Source organism: Haliaeetus albicilla, chromosome 2 (assembly GCF_947461875.1).
Source record: "Haliaeetus albicilla chromosome 2, bHalAlb1.1, whole genome shotgun sequence".
Classification (NCBI taxonomy): Eukaryota; Metazoa; Chordata; class Aves; order Accipitriformes; family Accipitridae; genus Haliaeetus; species Haliaeetus albicilla.
The window spans coordinates 43,210,641-43,228,692 of NC_091484.1; the positions used below are offsets into that span (position 1 = coordinate 43,210,641).

The 18,052-nt window shown below is 52.4% G+C and overlaps 2 protein-coding genes across 2 annotated transcripts; both read left to right on the forward strand.

The window, feature by feature from the left end:
* Positions 1-1,790: 1,790 nt before the first annotated feature.
* On the forward strand, positions 1,791-6,963 carry HOXA10 (homeobox A10). The gene is made up of 2 exons (XM_009917205.2): positions 1,791-4,052; positions 5,448-6,963. Exons 1-2 carry the CDS (start codon positions 3,206-3,208, stop codon positions 5,720-5,722), a joined length of 1,122 nt encoding a protein of 373 aa, XP_009915507.2. The 5' UTR covers positions 1,791-3,205; the 3' UTR covers positions 5,723-6,963.
* A 5,208-nt stretch (positions 6,964-12,171) lies between these two features.
* On the forward strand, positions 12,172-15,525 carry HOXA9 (homeobox A9). Its single transcript, XM_069772807.1, has 2 exons — positions 12,172-12,957; positions 14,104-15,525. Exons 1-2 carry the CDS (start codon positions 12,402-12,404, stop codon positions 14,340-14,342), a joined length of 795 nt encoding a protein of 264 aa, XP_069628908.1. The 5' UTR covers positions 12,172-12,401; the 3' UTR covers positions 14,343-15,525.
* The last annotated feature ends 2,527 nt before the right edge of the window (positions 15,526-18,052 follow it).

Sequence of the window (18,052 nt, forward strand, 5' to 3'; positions counted from 1 at the left end):
CCGCGAAAGCACCTTCTCGCCGGTTTTGATATTTATCAGAATTTTATTTGCTCGGTTTTATAGACCCTCGGATAGCTTTACTTACAGAAGTAGAATTAAAAAGAAGGTATTTCTCGTCCCCTGGCGTCCACAATATTCTTTAAAATTTCTTTTAAATAGGGGTTAAGCTCCAAGGGACACATTGTTAAGCGCTGGAAATGCAGTAGCTACACCCAGCGCATGCCAAATTAGCTCACTTTAGTCAGAATTGACCATTATCTTTTATAGTTACGAATCAAGTGAACATTATTAGTTTTACTTCACTGGGTTTGATGATGCTGGTTACTATTTGCCTTGGCCTTGTTAGCGATTAAAGAAAGCGGAGATAAGGCAGCGCCGAGCTGAGTTCATGATCTAGACGGAGTCAGTGCCTTGACCATCACGCCGGCACCGTTCACTGCAATCCGCACAACCGCACACGGCCTCGCCGACGGCAGCTCCCGCAGGACCTGACACGGGGGGCAAACCCCAGCCCTCTGCCGCAAAACCTACGAGGGGAGGCTAAAGAGAACTTAAAACCTTCCGAATCGTCCCTGGCCTCCGCGCCTTTTGTCTGATTTCCCTGCCTTAGCTTGCAGAGAGGGAGAAGAAGCCAACTCCTGTTCCTTCCGATGCATTTCTAGTCGTTTTAGTCCGGCTGGCGAGGACTGCAATGTACTTTTATAGGCCTTCACCCCCCCGTTTAATCCAATTTTTAAAAGGGAGCTGCTTGTTTTAAAAACAGCTTTGGAAGGATTTCAAGTGTTGCTCCTCGGTTCCGTACGGCTTTTAGGTTTGCAATCCATTTCTATTTAATTTGGCAAATGCAAAATAAACATACCGCAAGAGCGGACTTCCCCGGAGTAATTTTTATACCTGACTTGTGTAGTGAAATGTATTTGGAAGGCGGCGTTGGGGCTCACGTTTCATTTTATTTAGATCTGTATTTATAAGGCTAAGCCTATTGATAATAGCCTTCCTGTGCACCAGCCAATAAACCGGTGCCTTATACGGTATTAATTTTGTTAGCAGTGATATGGCCCTCGCAGGAATCTGATAAGGGTTTGTCCATCGCCCATTAACACATCGCCGGGTTAGCCGGGTTGGGGAAGTACAAACAATATTACAGGAGGAAACGAGGGGGGAAACAAAAAAACTCGAAGGGTTTCTATAGGCTGTGGGATCTACCCCTGTCACCGCATCCCACGGACCGGTCAGAAGGAAGCCGCGCTGGGATGCTCGCCCCGTCACACCGGAAAAAGTCAGACGCCTTTCCGTACAGCTTTTATGGGTACTGCGAAGTTGTAGCAGCCTCTCTGCCTGCCCCGGCGCTTCCAGCGGGCGCGGAGGGAGGCCGGGGAGGGCCCCGCCGGCTCGGCTCGCCCGCGGGAAGGGACACTCGCCTCCCGCCGCAAGGAGGGACCCCTCCGGGGGAATGTCACGCCGCGGAAAAAGCATTTCCTCGGGGCAGGCAAGGGCTGCGGGACGAGGCCACGTGGGGCTTGACAGATCCGTGGGGCGGGGGGGGGGAAGGGCCTCCCCAGCCCCTGCTCCGCGCTGCTCCCCGCGGTTTCGGGGCGGTTTGAACGCCAAGGGTAGGCGCCGGGGGATGCGGGGCTCCGGGGGATGCGGGGCTCCGGGGGATGCGGGGCGCCCGCCCCGCCGCCAGCCCGCCCGGCAAGGCAGCGGCCCCGCCGCCGCCGCCAGCGCCCTCCCGGGCACGGCAGCCGGGTGCCAGGCGGCGGCTCCGGCCGGGGACGGCGCTGAGGGCCGGCCGGCAGCCGCTCTCCCCCGCCCGGCCTGCTGGAAGCGGAGCCCGGTCGGCCGCTGCTGCCCCGGGCAGCGTGCGGGAGAGGGGAGCGATCCCTGCTCCGCAGAGATGGGCAGCCAGTGCTGGGCAGCCCCAGGCTCCCTTTGGGCTAAAGAGCCCTTGGCTCCGCGGGCCAGGCGGTGCGGCGACTTCAAAATGGCATGAGCGAGAGACGGTGGAAGTGAAAGCAAGCCATCGTTAAGCGCTTCATTAGAAAATCTATCTGTCTCTCTGCGTCCCTGTCTGTCTGCTATCTGTCTGCTACCTCCGCCACAATTGCATATTGACTGGACAGGGCTGTCTAGTATCTCAGGATTCATCTACTCACTCTTCCTTCTATTATTTAGTACATCGCTTGTGAAGGAGACGGTGCTTTTGAAGAGGCGAAAAGCAAAGGACCCAAATGGAGGGGGGGTGTGTGTGGGGGAGGTATAAAAATGATCGCCAAATATAAACACATCAATAAACAGGGTGCGCAGCATCCTGCGAGGATCTATTTGAACTGCTCGCGTCTGGATTCTTTCTGTGGCATATGCCTGGCTTTATATTTTAAATGGTAATCAGACCTCGGGAAGAATCCAGCGTTAACTAAAGCATTAGGAGCTGCAACCGCACAATCAATCCTCCCGGAGTGGCATTGCTCCCTGAGAGATTCTTCAGCGCGGCAGCGAGCATTTTATCTCCAGGAAATTTAAGCCCAGCCTGGCGTCGTGGCGGTGATGTTAGGCTGGAAGCAGCCCCCTTCCCCGGTAGTTTAACGCGAGAGGCACCAGGCCCCTTTACGGTTTCCAATGATCCGTGATAAACAATAACACGTCTTTTATTTCTTAAAAAACGAGACAATCAAATAAAATGAGCAGAGCCTGAGCATAAAACACCGGGCGAGCCGTGGCTTTATTAATTTCGTGAGGCACACAGGCTGCGCAGGGAGATGAGCAGGCGTTGCTGCCGGAAAGCCCAACCGCGGGGAGAGAGGAGCGACAGTAAAAGCTTCATCTGGACACCGCTTCAGCCTAGGTATAATAAACATCAGGACCGCCGGGCTATTTTATAGCGGTGCGTGCGATAAGAGGGGAGCGAAACTTGGAGCGAGCACCGGCGAAGCCCGCTCCTTCCCCTTCCCGGGAGCGCAGCTCCCGCCCAGGCGCAGGCACTGGCCCATGTGGGCGAAGCGTGCGCGCCTGTGTGTATGGAAATCCATATTACACATTAATATACATCTATCTCCCAAATTCAGAGGTCGACCTGAGAGCAGCTCGGTGCATACGAAACCAGACGGGGAGGGGTTGCTGGGGAGGCCCGGGCTTCCATTGGCTGCAAGCGTCTGCCGTGGTGCGGGGGTATCTCTAATCATATTCAGCATGTTTTGCACAAGAAATGTCAGCCAGAAAGGGCTATCTGCTCCCTTCGCCAAATTATTCCACAACAATGTCATGCTCCGAGAGCCCGGCTGCAAACTCTTTTTTGGTAGACTCCCTGATCAGCTCGGGCAGAGGGGAAGCGGCGGGAGCAGGAGGCGGAGGCGGAGGCGGAGGCGGCTACTATCCCAACAGTGGGATCTACCTGCCACAAGCGTCCGATCTGTCCTACGGGCTGCAAAGCTGCGGACTTTTCCCCGTTTTGGGCAAACGCAATGAAGGTACTTCTCAAAGCATGGTCCCCGGCTCGCACCCCTACGTGTCAGGGATGGAAGTGTGGCTAGACCCCCCCCGGTCCTGTCGCATGGAAGAGCCGGAGAGCCAGCAGGCCACCTCGTGCTCCTTCGCGCCCAGCATTAAGGAGGAGAGCTCCTACTGCCTCTATGACTCAGAGAAATGCCCCAAGGGCTCGGCCGCCACAGACCTCGCTCCCTTCCCCCGGCTGAGCGCCGAGGTCAGCCCGGCCGGCGGCGGCGGCGGCGGCGGCGGCGGCGGCGGCGGCGGCGGGGTCCCCGTCCCGGGCTACTTCCGCCTCTCCCAGGCTTATGGCACCTCCAAGAGCTACGGCGCGGGGCCGGCCGGGGCTGCCCCCTTCGCTCCGCAGCCCCCCGGCCGCTTCCAGACGCCTCCATCTTTGCCTCCCGGCCCGGACGCGGGGAGGAAGGAGGACGAGGAGCGCTCCCCCAGCCCCTTGGCGTGCGTCTCCCAGAGGGAGGACGAGACTCAGGCTTCGTCTTCCACCGCGGAGGAGCTCTCTCCAGCTCCGTCAGAGAGCAGCAAAGCCTCTCCCGAGAAAGAGCCCGTAGGTAAGCGAATGGTGATGGTGATGGTGGTGGTGAGGATTGGAAAAAGGAGAGGAGAGGAAAAAAAAAAAAAAAAGCGGTTGAGGATCATAGTAGTGGCATCGCGATGCGAAAGGAGGATCCCAGCTGCCCCGCGGGGCTGCCAAGAAGCGCTGCTCAGACTGACCTTCTGAACTTTGTAATATTCGGGCATGGGGTTGCCGTAAAAATTAATGTCCGTCCTATAGTTTAAAACCCTTAGAGCCTCCGCTCTGGGCAACTTTAGCCTGCATGCTGCTTAAACGTATAGAAAAACAAGATCAATCTTTCCCCTGTGATGTGAAGGTGCCTACCAGATAACAGAGATGTTTGTAAAGCATCCAAAATAAGCAATAGGCAGTGCCAATAAATAAACCTATTAACGCGGTAAGTTATATTTTACGATCCAGAATGCTTTTCGGAATAACAGCCGCGCTGAAATGTGCCATCTATGAACTGCTATCAAATTAGACTGATGAATGCACCGCGAATATCCTTCAGCGTCTCCACTAGATAATAGGGTTGTTATTTATTCATTCGCTTATTTATTTCCCTTTCGGGCCCCCGTGGCAAAAAAATAATTCCCCTTCCCTGGGCGGCAGACTTTTCAGGCTCTTCTCTCCGGCCGCATTTCAGACGCCCTGTTATTCCTTCAGGCGCCCCGTTGGAAAATAATAAGATCAAAACAAAAAACGAAAGCGGAAAACTACTAGAGAGCCAACCCCAAACCACGAACCACTCCGAGCCATCGAGGGATCGGTGTTAACCTCTTTCCCAGCCGGTTCCACTGATAGAAATAAACACCCTGCAACGGGGGATTTTTTTTTTTTTTCCTCGCCTGAAATGGTTGGAAAAGAGAAGGCCGGGGCGAAGCTCCCCGGGAAGGCAGGGGCTGGAGGCGGGGAGGCTCCGGCTCCCCAGCTCACCTTGTTTTCCACCTCCAGAGCACACTTACAAAGTTCAGATCCGCAGGCTTTGGGGTTTGGGGTTTGTTTTTTGGAAACAGGTGTCAGGGCTCGGGGGGGAGGGAAATAAGACTCCAGGCCATTCACCAAGCCGCCCCCCAGCAACGGTGGGCTCGGAGCGGCCGAGGGGGAGCGGGTAAAAGCCTGTTTTGGGGGGTCGGAGATGAACCACCCAGCGGGGCACGCTGCCCCGCCGGAGGCTGCCCGGAGCTTTGTGAGCAGAGGCAGATTTTTGCGGGCGGATCCAGGACCTTTGGGAAACCGCTTTGAAGCTCTCGGTTCCCACAAGGACACCCCACATTCCAACGCCCCGCACGCACACACACCCGGATGCTCCTTCCACCCTCTCCCCCCCCCCCCAGCTCTTTGCCTCCTACCCGCTGGTAACGTCCCTTTTTTACTTTCTCAAAACTAGGCAATTCAAAAGGAGAAAATGCAGCAAACTGGCTCACGGCAAAAAGTGGCAGAAAGAAACGGTGCCCCTATACCAAGCATCAAACTCTCGAGCTGGAAAAGGAGTTTCTATTCAATATGTACCTGACTCGTGAGCGTCGCCTAGAGATCAGCCGCACAGTCCACCTCACAGACAGACAAGTTAAAATCTGGTTTCAGAACCGCAGAATGAAACTGAAGAAAATGAACAGAGAGAATAGGATTCGGGAGCTCACAGCCAACTTTAATTTCTCTTGATGAACCTATAAACACATCTTTATGGTTTAAAGAGCCAGTATCATTTTCCTAGGCTGTAGTCATCCGCACCTGTACGGATTAACGATTTTAGACGTTCTCAGTATGTCCTTAACCTCTTAAGAGCTACTTTGGGCTGGGGTGGGCTGGGGGGGCGGACTAAAGCCGCGCTAATGCACAAAATGCCGTGCGTGAGCCTCCCCGCTTCCTTCAGCCTTCCCCGAGGCCGATTTGTTCCTTTAAGCTTTGAGACACAGAAATACCATTTCAGGAGCTGCAAATATCTTTCCCCCCATCTCTCTCTCTGAAAAGTAAAAAAGTTTGGTTAAAGGTGCATTCTTTTAAATTGTAAGCAGTGTAACTTGGACTGTATGTAGCTGCAGAACGAAGAATTTAAGCCTTGCCAAATTTCTATATATTGGGATCTTTTCCCCCCCTCTGTTTTCCTTTTCTCCTCCCTCCCCCCTTTTTCCTTCGAAAACCAGGACTTACAATAATGAAATGCAGGCATCCTTTAAAAGGGCTTCATGGGAACGGGTGTTAAGGGCGATTCTTTTTTTGCTTTACCTTAAAAGTCAATATTACAGCTTTAAAATTGGCCAGGAAAATGAAATCTCTTCTCTTTAAAGGTATAAAAGAGTTCGTGTTGCTCATGGACTAAATTATGACACTTACCTCTGAATTTCTCTCGCTCTTTCTGGTTGTAGATATTTACTTAATGTAGTTTTGCTTAAATATGTGGAATTAGTGATTTTTTTGTCTATAAATAGCGTTACCGTTGGTAACGCATGACAAGCACACAGAAATTCCCCCTTGAGAAGAAAGTAGTCACTTTTTCCTCACTAATTTCACTGAAAAGTATATATCCTGAACATCAGAAGGACATTCTGAGCCAGAGTCTGAGATCGCGAGGGAGAATATGTTCGTCTTCCTTTATACTGTGAAGTTACATGCATTAAAGGGTCAAACATATAGGTGAAAAAAAAATTTTAAAAGAGAAAAAAAAGAGAGAAGGGGAAAAACTATAAATACAGATATGTATAAATGTCTATTATTATTAAAATGCCGATACTGTTTTAAGCAAATGCATTCTATCGTTATTATAAATGTTAGTTCTAGCTATATCTAGTTCTTACCTTAAATCGGAATAAATTAATATTGTAATGCTGCTGTGCGTGAAAAAAAACGATGTTTATGTTCTCATAGAAGAATAAAAAACCGTGGAATGAATCCTTTTAATTTTACCTCTTTTTGTGACTGTTTATCCTCAGGTTCTACTTTATGTCTTCGAGAACTTTTACAACAGGAATAGTTGCCTAAACCCCCTGCAATTACTTTAGGAATCTATTTAAATATTACCTAGACGGTCGTAATTTGTCTGGGCCATATAGCGATGGTGCTCTAAGGTTTGTCGGCTTTTGTTCAGTTTTATGACTTGCTAGTATATCTGGATTGTTGCTGTCTTGAACGAGTGGTTTCAGTTGACTGAGGAGCTGCATAGACTGAGGAAGCAAATTACTATTTCTGGAGGGTAGGGAAACGATTTCTTTTTTTTTTTTTAATCAAACACCTACAAGTGTGCGGAGATCTTTAACTCCAGAGGACGGTGACAAAATTGTAGCTTTATCTCAGGGCTGAGAAGAAATCATAAAGGTGAGCGCATGGGGAGGGGGGGGACCCCCAGCCTCGCCTCCCTGCCAGCGGGCCCCTCCAGACAAGGCTGTTCCCTACCTGGCTGCATGCGGAAGAGCTTATTTCACCCAAGCTGGTTCTTTGCATCCTCCCTTCCTCGCTGCATGTTTAGCTAATGGGGTCTTGCACAAAGGGAAGGGCAAAAGGAGGGCTGGGAGAGGAGCGACAGCTAATGCTTCCGTGCAGGGTATATGTGTGCCGGGAGGAGGGGGGACAGACTTTGAACCCGGGCTTCTTGGGAGCCGTTAGCTTTTCATGATGTAACCTTGTCGTGCACGGCCTTTTTCTTCCCGATTGCATCTGCATGGAGAGACGAAAGCTGCCCGGCTCGGGGGCGGGGGGGGGGGGGATTGTTATTATATTTTTCTCTTGTTTTCATTAACCCACTCGAGGCTGGCCGGGGGGCGCGGAGGGGCGCCGGCGGGGCGGGCGGGCGGGCGGGCGAGAGGGATGTTTTAGTCACGTTTCTGGTTTTATTTTCGTAGCGGGATCCTTGCGTTAAGGACCACGGCAATGGGGAAAGTAATAATTAGCGCCTGAGAACTGCTCTGTGGTTTAGGTAGTTTCATGTTGTTGGGGCTCCACCTTTCTCTCTACAGCACGAAACTGCCTTAATTACTTCAGTTGATATCATCACCAGGTACGCTTGGTGCGAGGGTCCTTTCTGCCCGAAGAAATCTTAGCGCTGAAGTGATCGGTAGGCGTCAAGTCCCAATGCCATTGTTCCCCATCTGCAACGGAGCCTCCTTTGATTCCTCAGATAAACACGGCAGCCGAGGGGGGAAGCTTGACAAGTTCTTCAAGGTTAGCTAGCTCCTAAGCGAGTCCCTGCCTGCTTGCGGGATTTTAATATATCTCGTAGGCTGCATTCAAGGTCAGGTGCGTTTTTGCATTCTGCTCGGCCTGGGTCGAGCTCGGGGGGCGGTGGAGGGGGGTGGGGGGGCGGGTGTGCGCGAGGGGGGCTGTTTTTATTTTTCTGTCTGGATTTGTTAAAAAACAGAGACCCAAAAGCCTGCCCGGGGGAGGGGGTGGGGAGAGATCAAGTCTGCCGGCCCCGCTCCGCGCACCACCACAAACAAGGCCCCGCAGGGCAGCGCCCGCGGCCTGGAGGACCCCACTCGCGGCGGGGGTGCCCGGCCCCACCGGCGGCTCTCGCCCCCCGGGGGAGCCCCCCCCCCACCTCCCGGCTGGTGCCCGCCGGGGCCTGCCGCAGGGCTCCGCCGGCCCCGCGCCGCCGCCCGTCGGGCCCGCTCCCCCGGGGCTGCCCGGGGGGCGCCGGCTGCCCCGCGGCCCGCAAGGCCTCGGTTACGATCACGATTGCGGCGCGGGCGCGGCCGCTCTCCGCGGCGGCGGAACGGGCAACAGCGACCTCTCCGGGCCCTCCGCCGCCGCCGCCGCCGCCGCCGCCTTTTGTGTCCGCAGCGCGACCGCGGGCAGGGGCGGCCTCCCGCCGGGCCCTCCGCCCGGCAGCCAGCGCCGGCACGGCGGCGGAGCGGGGCTCCCTCGGCAGCGGAAAGGCAGGCAGGGGAACGGGCAGCAAACGCACTCGTCGGGGCTTTAGTTCTATTCATTTTTTTTAGTGACCGTGGTAATTTTTGCCTAAAAATGAAGGATCATGGTTTTTAAAAAGCGACCTACAAACTTTTTCGAAACTCCAGGCTGGGCTGCAGGAACTCAGAGGAATTCGGGTAGCGGGTTTTAGCCAGACCCGTCCTAGCCGGTTCCTTAGGGAGGGAGACGTCCTCGGCTGGGGCAGGAGCCGAGCTCTATGTTGCAGTCAAATTTAAGTGCTTGTGTCTGCCTCTACACACGCTGTGCGCCTGACGGGCTATCTGCTGCGTCCGTGTACATACGGGGAGCGTATTTACAGCTTATATGTCTGTGCGTGCCTGTACGGCGTTTGTACATCGGTTTGCCTCTGCCCTTTATTTCCCACTTGAATCGCATCATCCTGATTTTGGACCGCTTCCCCCAAATTCTGAATAATTTTTTCTCTCCGCGCTGCCAAAACACCTCCGTGCATTCGTAGCACTGGCGATTCCGTGAGAGAGGTTTGCAGGGGCAGGAAGCCCTGGGGAAAGGCGATCCTGAACTTCCCGTTCAGGAAAGATCGCCAGCTCCCGCGGATTCCTGCCCCGCGCCCGCGTACACTCCGCGCCTCTGCGGTGCGTGGCTGATGCAGCGGGGCTTGCGGACGCCCCTCGCTTAAAAACCGACGGGGCCCTTCCCCTTGCAGCCGGGGGTAAGAGCTAGCGGAATGGGATTCCTGCTAATCTGGTTCTATCGGGATGGAGGGCAGGGAGGATGCTTATTCAGGCACGATCGCTCCAGCGGTGCTTCGTTCCTGGGAATTCCGATTTCATATCGCAGTTTGGTGTGAACGTCTGTTTCTGCCCTGCTTGGGGTCTTCTGCCTCCGAGGGTGTAAGCCACCAAAACCTTAAGTAATTCACAACGCCAACCGTACGAAGCCCACGCTGCCCCCAGTAGACTTCGTGGCTCGGCTGCAAAATGTACTTTGGGGAAAAAATGGGTCTAAAAGGCCGAAAAAGAGAGGCGAATGCTCCAGCGTTATGATCAGCAACGTGACCGCGTGAAAAATGTCTGTAATTATTTGCTATATTTTATCTCTTGCTTTCTGTACACTCTCTCCTGCCGCTTGGATGCCAGCAGTGAGCAAATGCAGAATTTTACAGGGAAATAAAAATGCAGGCACGTTCTTTTAAACGTTATTGTTATTGTTATTCATTTGCTATTATTTTTGGTGAGGAACCAAAAAAATGAAACCCGCTGCAAGTTGAGAACCCAAATTCGAATATAAACATCCAGGACTCCTGCAGCTAAGATTATTTTTTCTGAATGGAAAAAGGAAGTTCTACAATCACATTTCACCACAGCTGACTCTTAATAATAAATACAAATGACGTCGAGTTCCGTCTTTCCAGGAAAGAAATACAATTATTTTTTTCTATTTCGGCGCGTCTATACAATGGCCACAAAAAATAGCAGAGGAGAGCTTTATTTGCATTTTTTAAATTGTTAGAAAATAACGGGCTCCTTGTTTGTGGAGATCCTGCGACTGTTCCGTAATTTTCGAACTCTAATGGGGGATAATAGTTTCATTATGGGCCTTTGTAATCCTGAATAGGGGGAGAGCGCGTTGTTAAAATAGGATCTCTGTAAGATTTCGGATTAAACTGTTGGGAAGACATGAAAAGAAAAAGAAAGAGAGAAGGAGAGAGGGGCAGAGAGCGGGGGAGAGAGAGCCCACATAGCGATGTAGAACTAATTAGAACCACACTTTCGCATGCACAATATTTACACGTGATTTTAATTATTCCTCAGGCCGTCCCTACCATTTGCCGGGCTCTCTTTTCAATAAAAGATATTTCGAGTAAATCGAGCCTCTCGCGGAGATTTTTTGTGCCCCCTGCATCCCATTGACGGCGCTCCTTCGCCAACCAAGGGGACGAGCAGCGGGAGCGGCCGCCGGAGAAAAACCGGGGGGTCACAGGCGTATTTGCAGAGCGCTCGGCCACGACTTTAATTCCTAACACTGGACTTGGATCTGGCCGCCTCTTACTTTCCCCCCGCGCACCCTCCCCTCCTTCTGCGGAGGACTGTAACCCTCCGCTCGGTTTCCGACGCCGCTAGCGTGTGTCCTGCAGTCAAAGGAGGTGCCAGCAAATAAATAACTATATTTGCACATAAATTCGATTCACCGGAATGCGGGACGGCCGACTGCGAGCGCCCCTTTGATAGCCGCCCTGAGAAGCAGGGTGCCTTTCGGCAGCGGGGCGACGGGGCTTTTTCTCCCCTTTCCCCCCGCTGACTTCCCTGCATAGTTCGAGAATTAATCGTCGTGACGAATACCGCCGCCCGGCTCTGCCCGCGCTCCTTCCCGCCCGGCCCGGACGGCGGCCCCCCTCCGCTCCCCTCCGGCCGCCGCCGCCGCCCAGCGCCGGCTCCTCTCCCCGGCCCGGCGAGGGGGTCCCCGGCCGCCGCGGCCCCGTCCAAGGGCAGGGGCGCGGCGGGGAGGACGAGGAGGGTGGTTCGGTCACTGCCGCGCTCTGCCCGGCGCGGTGGGGTGGTGAAGTGCACTTCGGTGAGGGCCAGCCAGGAGACCGGGAGCCGGCGCCCGCCCCGGTGCTCCTCCGGCCGGGCGGGGAGGGCCGGCTCGGCGGCGAGGGCTCGGAAAGGGGATGCGCTGAATTTGACTTTCCGCTGCCAGCGCGGAGCCGAACGGAACGGTATTATTTACAGTGAGCTCCCAAACTAAACACAATAGTATAATTTAACCTTTCCAAGCACTCGTAAATTTTTACTGCTGTGAAACACAGCGATGCAAATGAGCGCGCTCATAGTTACTGACTTAATAACAACCCCGTGGCTCCCGAAACAATAACTCCTTATGAAATATAATAAATATATATTTAAATACAGTATACCGCAACTGCTATTTTGCCTTTTTTTTATTGCTTCAATTATCGTCTAATTTTATGTGAAGGTCTCCGATCACAAGGGTGGCGGGTTGTGTTTTTTTGGGTTTTTTTTTTTTTTCGCGGGGAACACGACCCACTGATGGGATGATTAATTATGATATAAAATAGTCCGCTTAAACGAGGGGAAAAAAAAAAAGAGGAGAGAGAGAGAGAGAAAGAGGGAAGGGGGGGCCGTAATACGGAATCTGATCTTTTAATCTCAGTTGGCCGCAATTAAAACAAACCCCGCCGTATAACTCAAATATCCCTTTGCATAAAAACATATGGCCTCGCTATAAAAATTATGGCTGGAAAACACTGACCCATTAATAGCCCGCGGACTGATTTATACTTTATTGTTCTGCTCCCCCGCCACGTGACCGGGGCAGCCAATGGGCGCCCGGGCTGCCCTCAACTTATTACTGACTCTACTTCTCCGCCAGCACCAAGTTGTTACGTGAAACCCGCAGCCCCGAACCGCGGCGGGTCCGCCGCCCGCGCCCGCCCGCCATGTCGGCTCCCGGGACCCTCAGCAATTACTACGTGGACTCCTTTCTGGTGCCGGAGGGGGACGAGCTGGCGGCGCCCCGCTACGCCCCCGCCCCGCTGGGGCCGCCGCCGCCGCCGCCGCGGCCGGCGGCGCTGGCCGAGCACCCCGAGCTGGCCCCCTGCAGCTTCCAGCCCAAGGCGCCCGTCTTCGGCCCCCCCTGGAGCCCCGCGCACCCCGCCGGCGCCAGCGGCGTCCCCGCCGTCTACCACCCCTACGCGCACCACCAGGCGCCCGTGGCACCGCCCGACGGCAGGTACATGCGTTCGTGGCTTGAGCCTGTGCCGGGCTCCTTGTCTTTCCCCGGGTTACCTACCGGCAGGCATTACGGCATTAAACCTGAACCGCTGGCGGCCAGAAGGGCTGACTGTACCACGTTTGACACTCACACTTTGTCTCTCTCTGATTATGCTTGTGGTTCTCCTCCAGTTGATAGGGATAAGCAAAGCCACGAAGGCGCATTCTCTGAAAGCAATGGAGAAAGTGAGGCAAACGGAGAGAAACCGCAGATCGATCCAAGTAAGTGGGACTGCGAGGGTAATGGACTTCAGGGCGCTGCGCCGGCCGCGGGGAGGTGTCGAGGCGCTGGGGCTAATTACGCGGCCGAGCACCGGCTGCTGCCGCCGCCGCCGCCGCTCCAGCTCGCCGGGGTCTGCGATCTGCAAAAGCAGCGGCTGCCTTTCGCAGGCTCGAGCGGCATCTAGGACGGCTCGGGCTTGCCAGGCTGAAAAGAAAACAAAAACCCACCCTACGACCGCAACTTAAGCAAAACACCCCCCCCCGCAAAAAAAAAAAAAAAAAAAAAAAAAAGAGGCAAAAGACGCCCGCCCCCGCCACCCCAGCACACTCCGCAGGACGTGCTCGCATCCTCCTGCCCCGCCGCGCTCCCCCGCGTGGGCCAACGCCGGGGAGGGAGAGGGTGCCTAGAAAGCATTGGATGTGAATCTGATCTTTTTGAGACGGCTCGCAGGCCGGGGCGGCTGTGGCGGGGCTGAGAGCAGAAACCTCGCCGTTGACTTGGTCCCCCCCTCCTCCCCCCTTCGTCTCCTCGGTGGAAAACCCCGGGCTGGATGCTCCCAGGGCTGCAGGACTGGTGGCAGAGCTCCTCGGGATTGCTATCGCGATTAACGCCGTGTGAATAAGGGTCCTAAGCGGGCGAGGGTTTAATTATGCCAGCTGTAGACTGACTCGCCAGCTCTCTGGGTCTTGCCAGCGATGACACGGGAGAAGGTCGAAATTAAAAAGTGAAACAATTTCGATGACATGTTGGTCTGGCTGGTCGCTCCCCGGGCTGGCAGTCTGGGGGGGGAGGTGGGATGTGGGGAGGCCAGGAAGGAGGGAGGGAGCTAGTGGAGAGAGAGAGAGAGGAGGAGGAGGAGGAGGAGGAGGAAGTATTTTAAAATTGCATCCTACAAACAATAAAAAAGGCGAGGGGAGGCGGGGGCGGCGGGGCTTTGCCGCGTGTGGTTGCGTGTGACCTCTCCATGCGTCTGTATTTTGGAGTCCATTGTGCCTCACAATCCTCCGTGCCTGGGGGAATGAGAGGCACGTCCTAAACCCTAATATCAGGACCCCTACGCGGCTGGCCCTGCGTGGATCCCCCTCCTCAGCCCCCTCCTTCCCCCCCGCCCCGAGCCTGAACTTCTCCTGTCGTTTTCGTTGTAGATAACCCAGCTGCAAACTGGCTCCACGCAAGGTCCACCAGGAAAAAGCGATGCCCTTACACCAAGCATCAGACGCTGGAACTAGAGAAGGAGTTTCTGTTCAATATGTATCTCACTAGGGACCGTAGATATGAGGTGGCCAGACTCCTCAATTTAACTGAGAGACAAGTGAAAATCTGGTTTCAGAACAGGAGGATGAAAATGAAGAAAATCAACAAAGATCGAGCGAAGGACGAATGATGGCGACGCGTGGGTTAAATTGAAAATGCATAAAGTAAAAAAAAAAAAGAAAGAAAAAAAGAAAAACGTTAAAAACAAACAAAAAAATCCTCCCCTCGAGCCCTGCCATGCAATGCGTCTGGGTCCAGGCCTCATTTTTTTCCCATGGCAAATTCTGATTATGATTGTACCTTGATTGTCACAGTGGCCAGTTTGCCAGGAGAGGTACAGTAAGACTTTTAATTTTCTAACAGGAAAGAAAAAGGGGGCATTAGCACGAAAAGGCTGTTTAGCTGGCTTGTATAAATCTACCTGTTTCTTCACTTAAGGAAAGAAAAAAGAAAAAAAAAAAAGAAAAAACTACCTTTTCATAATGCACAACTATTTACGGACTGTATAGTTTAGTCTACGTAGTTAATTTTATTCGCTCTTTGCGTGGCAGAGAGATCTCTGCCTTAATACTTGAACACTGTGTTTTATTGTGGTAATTATGTTTGTGACTCAATTTATGTGCTTGGGTGCTGTACCGGATGTAATGGTGTAAGCTAGAATTCAATTTGAACTCAGGTTGTTTATTATAAAAATTGCATAGAGTATAGCTCTGTAGTGTATTAAGTCTTTTCTGTATAATTAGACAGTTAACCTTTGATTGTAAAATATATATTATATATATATCCCAACGCAAAAAAAAAAAAAAAAAAAAAGTAGAAAAAAGTTTGTCCGGGATGTCTGGGAATTACGGTTCTCGAAATATTGAAGCAAGTCATTTTAGTATGCACAGTTGATATATATATAGTACTGTCTTTGTCGGTTGTATATATAATCTATATATTAAAAAAAAAAAAAGTAAATAAACAGACTAGCTTAAATATTGTTTTTGCACCAGTGAGCAGTTATCAGATTTCGGAGCTATACATATATGTGAAAAGGGTAACTACCTATGGTTTACGTTTTAATTTTAATCGAATGATTTGATGGTTATTGTAATGAAGGTTAATTTTATTGATAATAAATTATACACTATAAAAACCTACATTTGGTTATTGTAAATTTGTATCGATTTAAAAAAATAAATCTGGGAAGTTATGTTGATGCAGAACGTACACTGTCTATTTTGAAATAGTTACCTCATGGCCTACTGACCAAATCGTTGTGTTGAAATGATATTTAACTTTTTGCCAAATAAAATATATTGATTCTTTTATGTTTTGTGATGTTTTAAGATTATTAAGGAGGGGTTCTTCCACGGCACACCGAATCTCTCCAGCAGACGTGGCAGGGCTAGGGCAGCTGCGGAGGCGCGTAGCAGTAGTATCTCTGAGCCAAGGCAAACCCACGACTCTGCAAACGCAGCCCCCAGGTGATGAAAAATTGGGCTTATTTTCCTCCGAAATGGGCAGATTCAGGTCCCAAATGCCATTGCTTCGCTGAGAGGAGGGACGGCTCCCCTCTCCCGGACATAATTTGGAAAGCTGGCGCTTAGCAGTGCGAGGAGGGAGCCCCTTCGGATGGCAGCGGGGGCACACGCCCGAGTTCACGCGGTTTTAATAAATTCGCCTGGCGGGGCGGGGGGATTGAGGACCAAACCAAAATGTCCGACGTTCTTTAGCGCGGACAATAATGTAAATCAGCTCAGCGACATTTAGGCTGAGATGGTTAATTAGCCCGTACCAGAAAACGTCCAACACTAAGTGTGCTTCAACAAGCTCTGTGAGAAGGCTCGCCTTACCAGCGCCTTCATTTTAAATTCCCTTCTGGAGATAATTGCGCATGCAAAATATGTTATTTCAAACGTCACCCATTTTTTTCCTTCCCTTGCCTGCACGTTTGGGATTTTTTTTTCCCTTTTAAATGTCCCGTGGCAAATAAAAACAACCCGTTGCATTTTATTAGCGCCTCAGATTATAGATGTATGTATAGATAGATATAGATACAGATAAAATTTTACTGACAATTATGGTAGAATTTATGGTGTCAATTTTACTCGCTGATTTAGCCGAAGGAAAGAGGTGGGCTGGCAGCAGGCTAGAGCGGAGAAGACAAAATAGGATTTATTTAAAAAAATCAGAAAGAAGGTTTCTTTGGAGTGGAAGATTTCCACACACACACACACACACACCCCCATTGCACCCACCCCTCCCCCGCCGCCCCAAGCCAAACCAAGCTCAGCAACAAAAGAAAATAGCGAAGTCTGTGAGCTTGCTGAAATTTAGCCTTGTTTTGGGCGGACATCTTACTGCTCAGAGTAGATATCCTCCATAATATGAGCCGCCGCACGCTTCTGCGCCACACCGACCCTTGTTTGCAAGCATGTCGAATAATAATAAAAGCCTCCTTGTTTTACGGAGGTACACTTGCACACATATATATGTATTTAAAGCAAAATAAGACGGAACACACTTATGGTCTTGGCAGAAGTTGTTGTTAGGAAAATTCAGAGCCATACAGTGCAATAAAAGAAAATGACTGCTGTAACCGTTTATGGGGTGTAAAACGCTGCAGGGCTAAAGACAAAACTTAGGGAGCCGGCAAGAAGTTTACAGATGTGCAGAACTGCGGGAGGGAAAAAAAAAAAAAAAAAAAAAGCTTTCGGCTTCACCTTAAAAAAAAAAAAAAGAAGAAGAAATCCGGGGTAAGATTTGATGAGTTCTAATTAGCAAAAGGGAGCTCGTTCTGGTGTGCACACACACAAAAAGCCCCTAATTGATCCCTGAGCCAGTATTTGGGGATGCTGGGACGCCCTCTGTTGTTGCAGACAGAGGCAACTTCAAAGAATCAGCATTAAGAGTGTGTAATAAATGACGGGTCTGCAAACTGTCTGGAATTCGGCTCTTAATGAGTTTACAACTGTCCAGCCACAATTAAGATTTTCTACAAAAGCCTTTTCATTTGTTTTGTCTGGCTGTTTTAGATAAAGCGGGCGAGCGGAAATAACAACCTTTTATTGGCCTTCCCCTGCTTAAACCCAGGCTGGGAGGTGGACATTTATCTTCCCGTGCGCTGGCGGGCAGAGGCGCTGGCTCCGCGGGGCCGGCGCGGCGGGGCGGCGGCGGCGGCGGGGGCGGCGGCGGCGGTGGCGGCCGGGCGCCGGCAGGTGGCGCTGTGAGCCCGCGAAAGAGCGCGCGCCCGCCCGCCATCAAGCGCTCGGCCGCCTCCCCGAAAGCTCCTAAAATGTCGACTTTATGGGAGCAGAAGTGGGGCCGGGACCGCTGGTTTTAACAAAGGCCGATAGGTCCGAGGCGGGTTTTTGCCCCCTTGTCCCGGGGGCACGGTGAGGGGTGCCCCGCTGCCAGCGGGCGCCGTTAGGGTGGCGTTTACCGCCTGGCCGCGCTCGGTGCTCCCGCGGCAAAAGTAGAGCTCGCTCTTCACCGACGACGTACCCTGCATTTATTATTCTCAAAACACCGAGTCGGTTCCTAGCAGCTCATAGAGACGGATGGGGCCCGGGCACTGAGCTGCCCGCCCCTCTTTCCCTTGCCCCAAACCTTCGCCCTTCCCTGGCGAGGCTCTGAGCTTGCGAGCGGGCTGTCCTCATCTCCCGAAGGGCTGGTGAGAAATGAAATGTTTGGAGGACAGGGGGGGATTGCAGGCTCCGGACAGGATGGAAGAGGCTCTCCCCGGATCGGCCCGGCAGGAGAGCCCCCGAAGAGCTTCACCCGAAGAGCGGGGGGCGAAGCGGGGGGGTTTCCAGTGCCCTTCTCCACCCCGCGTAGCTGGACACGCAGCCGGGC

Excerpts from the sequence above, each read along its gene's own strand:
- HOXA10 (XM_009917205.2), top strand. The coding sequence starts at position 3,206 with ATGTCAGCCAGAAAGGGCTATCTGCTCCCTTCGCCAAATTATTCCACA. Across the intron at positions 4,053-5,447 it reads TCCCGAGAAAGAGCCCGTAG|GCAATTCAAAAGGAGAAAAT; the intron begins GTAAGCGAATGG and ends TCTCAAAACTAG.
- HOXA9 (XM_069772807.1), top strand. The coding sequence starts at position 12,402 with ATGTCGGCTCCCGGGACCCTCAGCAATTACTACGTGGACTCCTTTCTG. Across the intron at positions 12,958-14,103 it reads GAAACCGCAGATCGATCCAA|ATAACCCAGCTGCAAACTGG; the intron begins GTAAGTGGGACT and ends TTTTCGTTGTAG.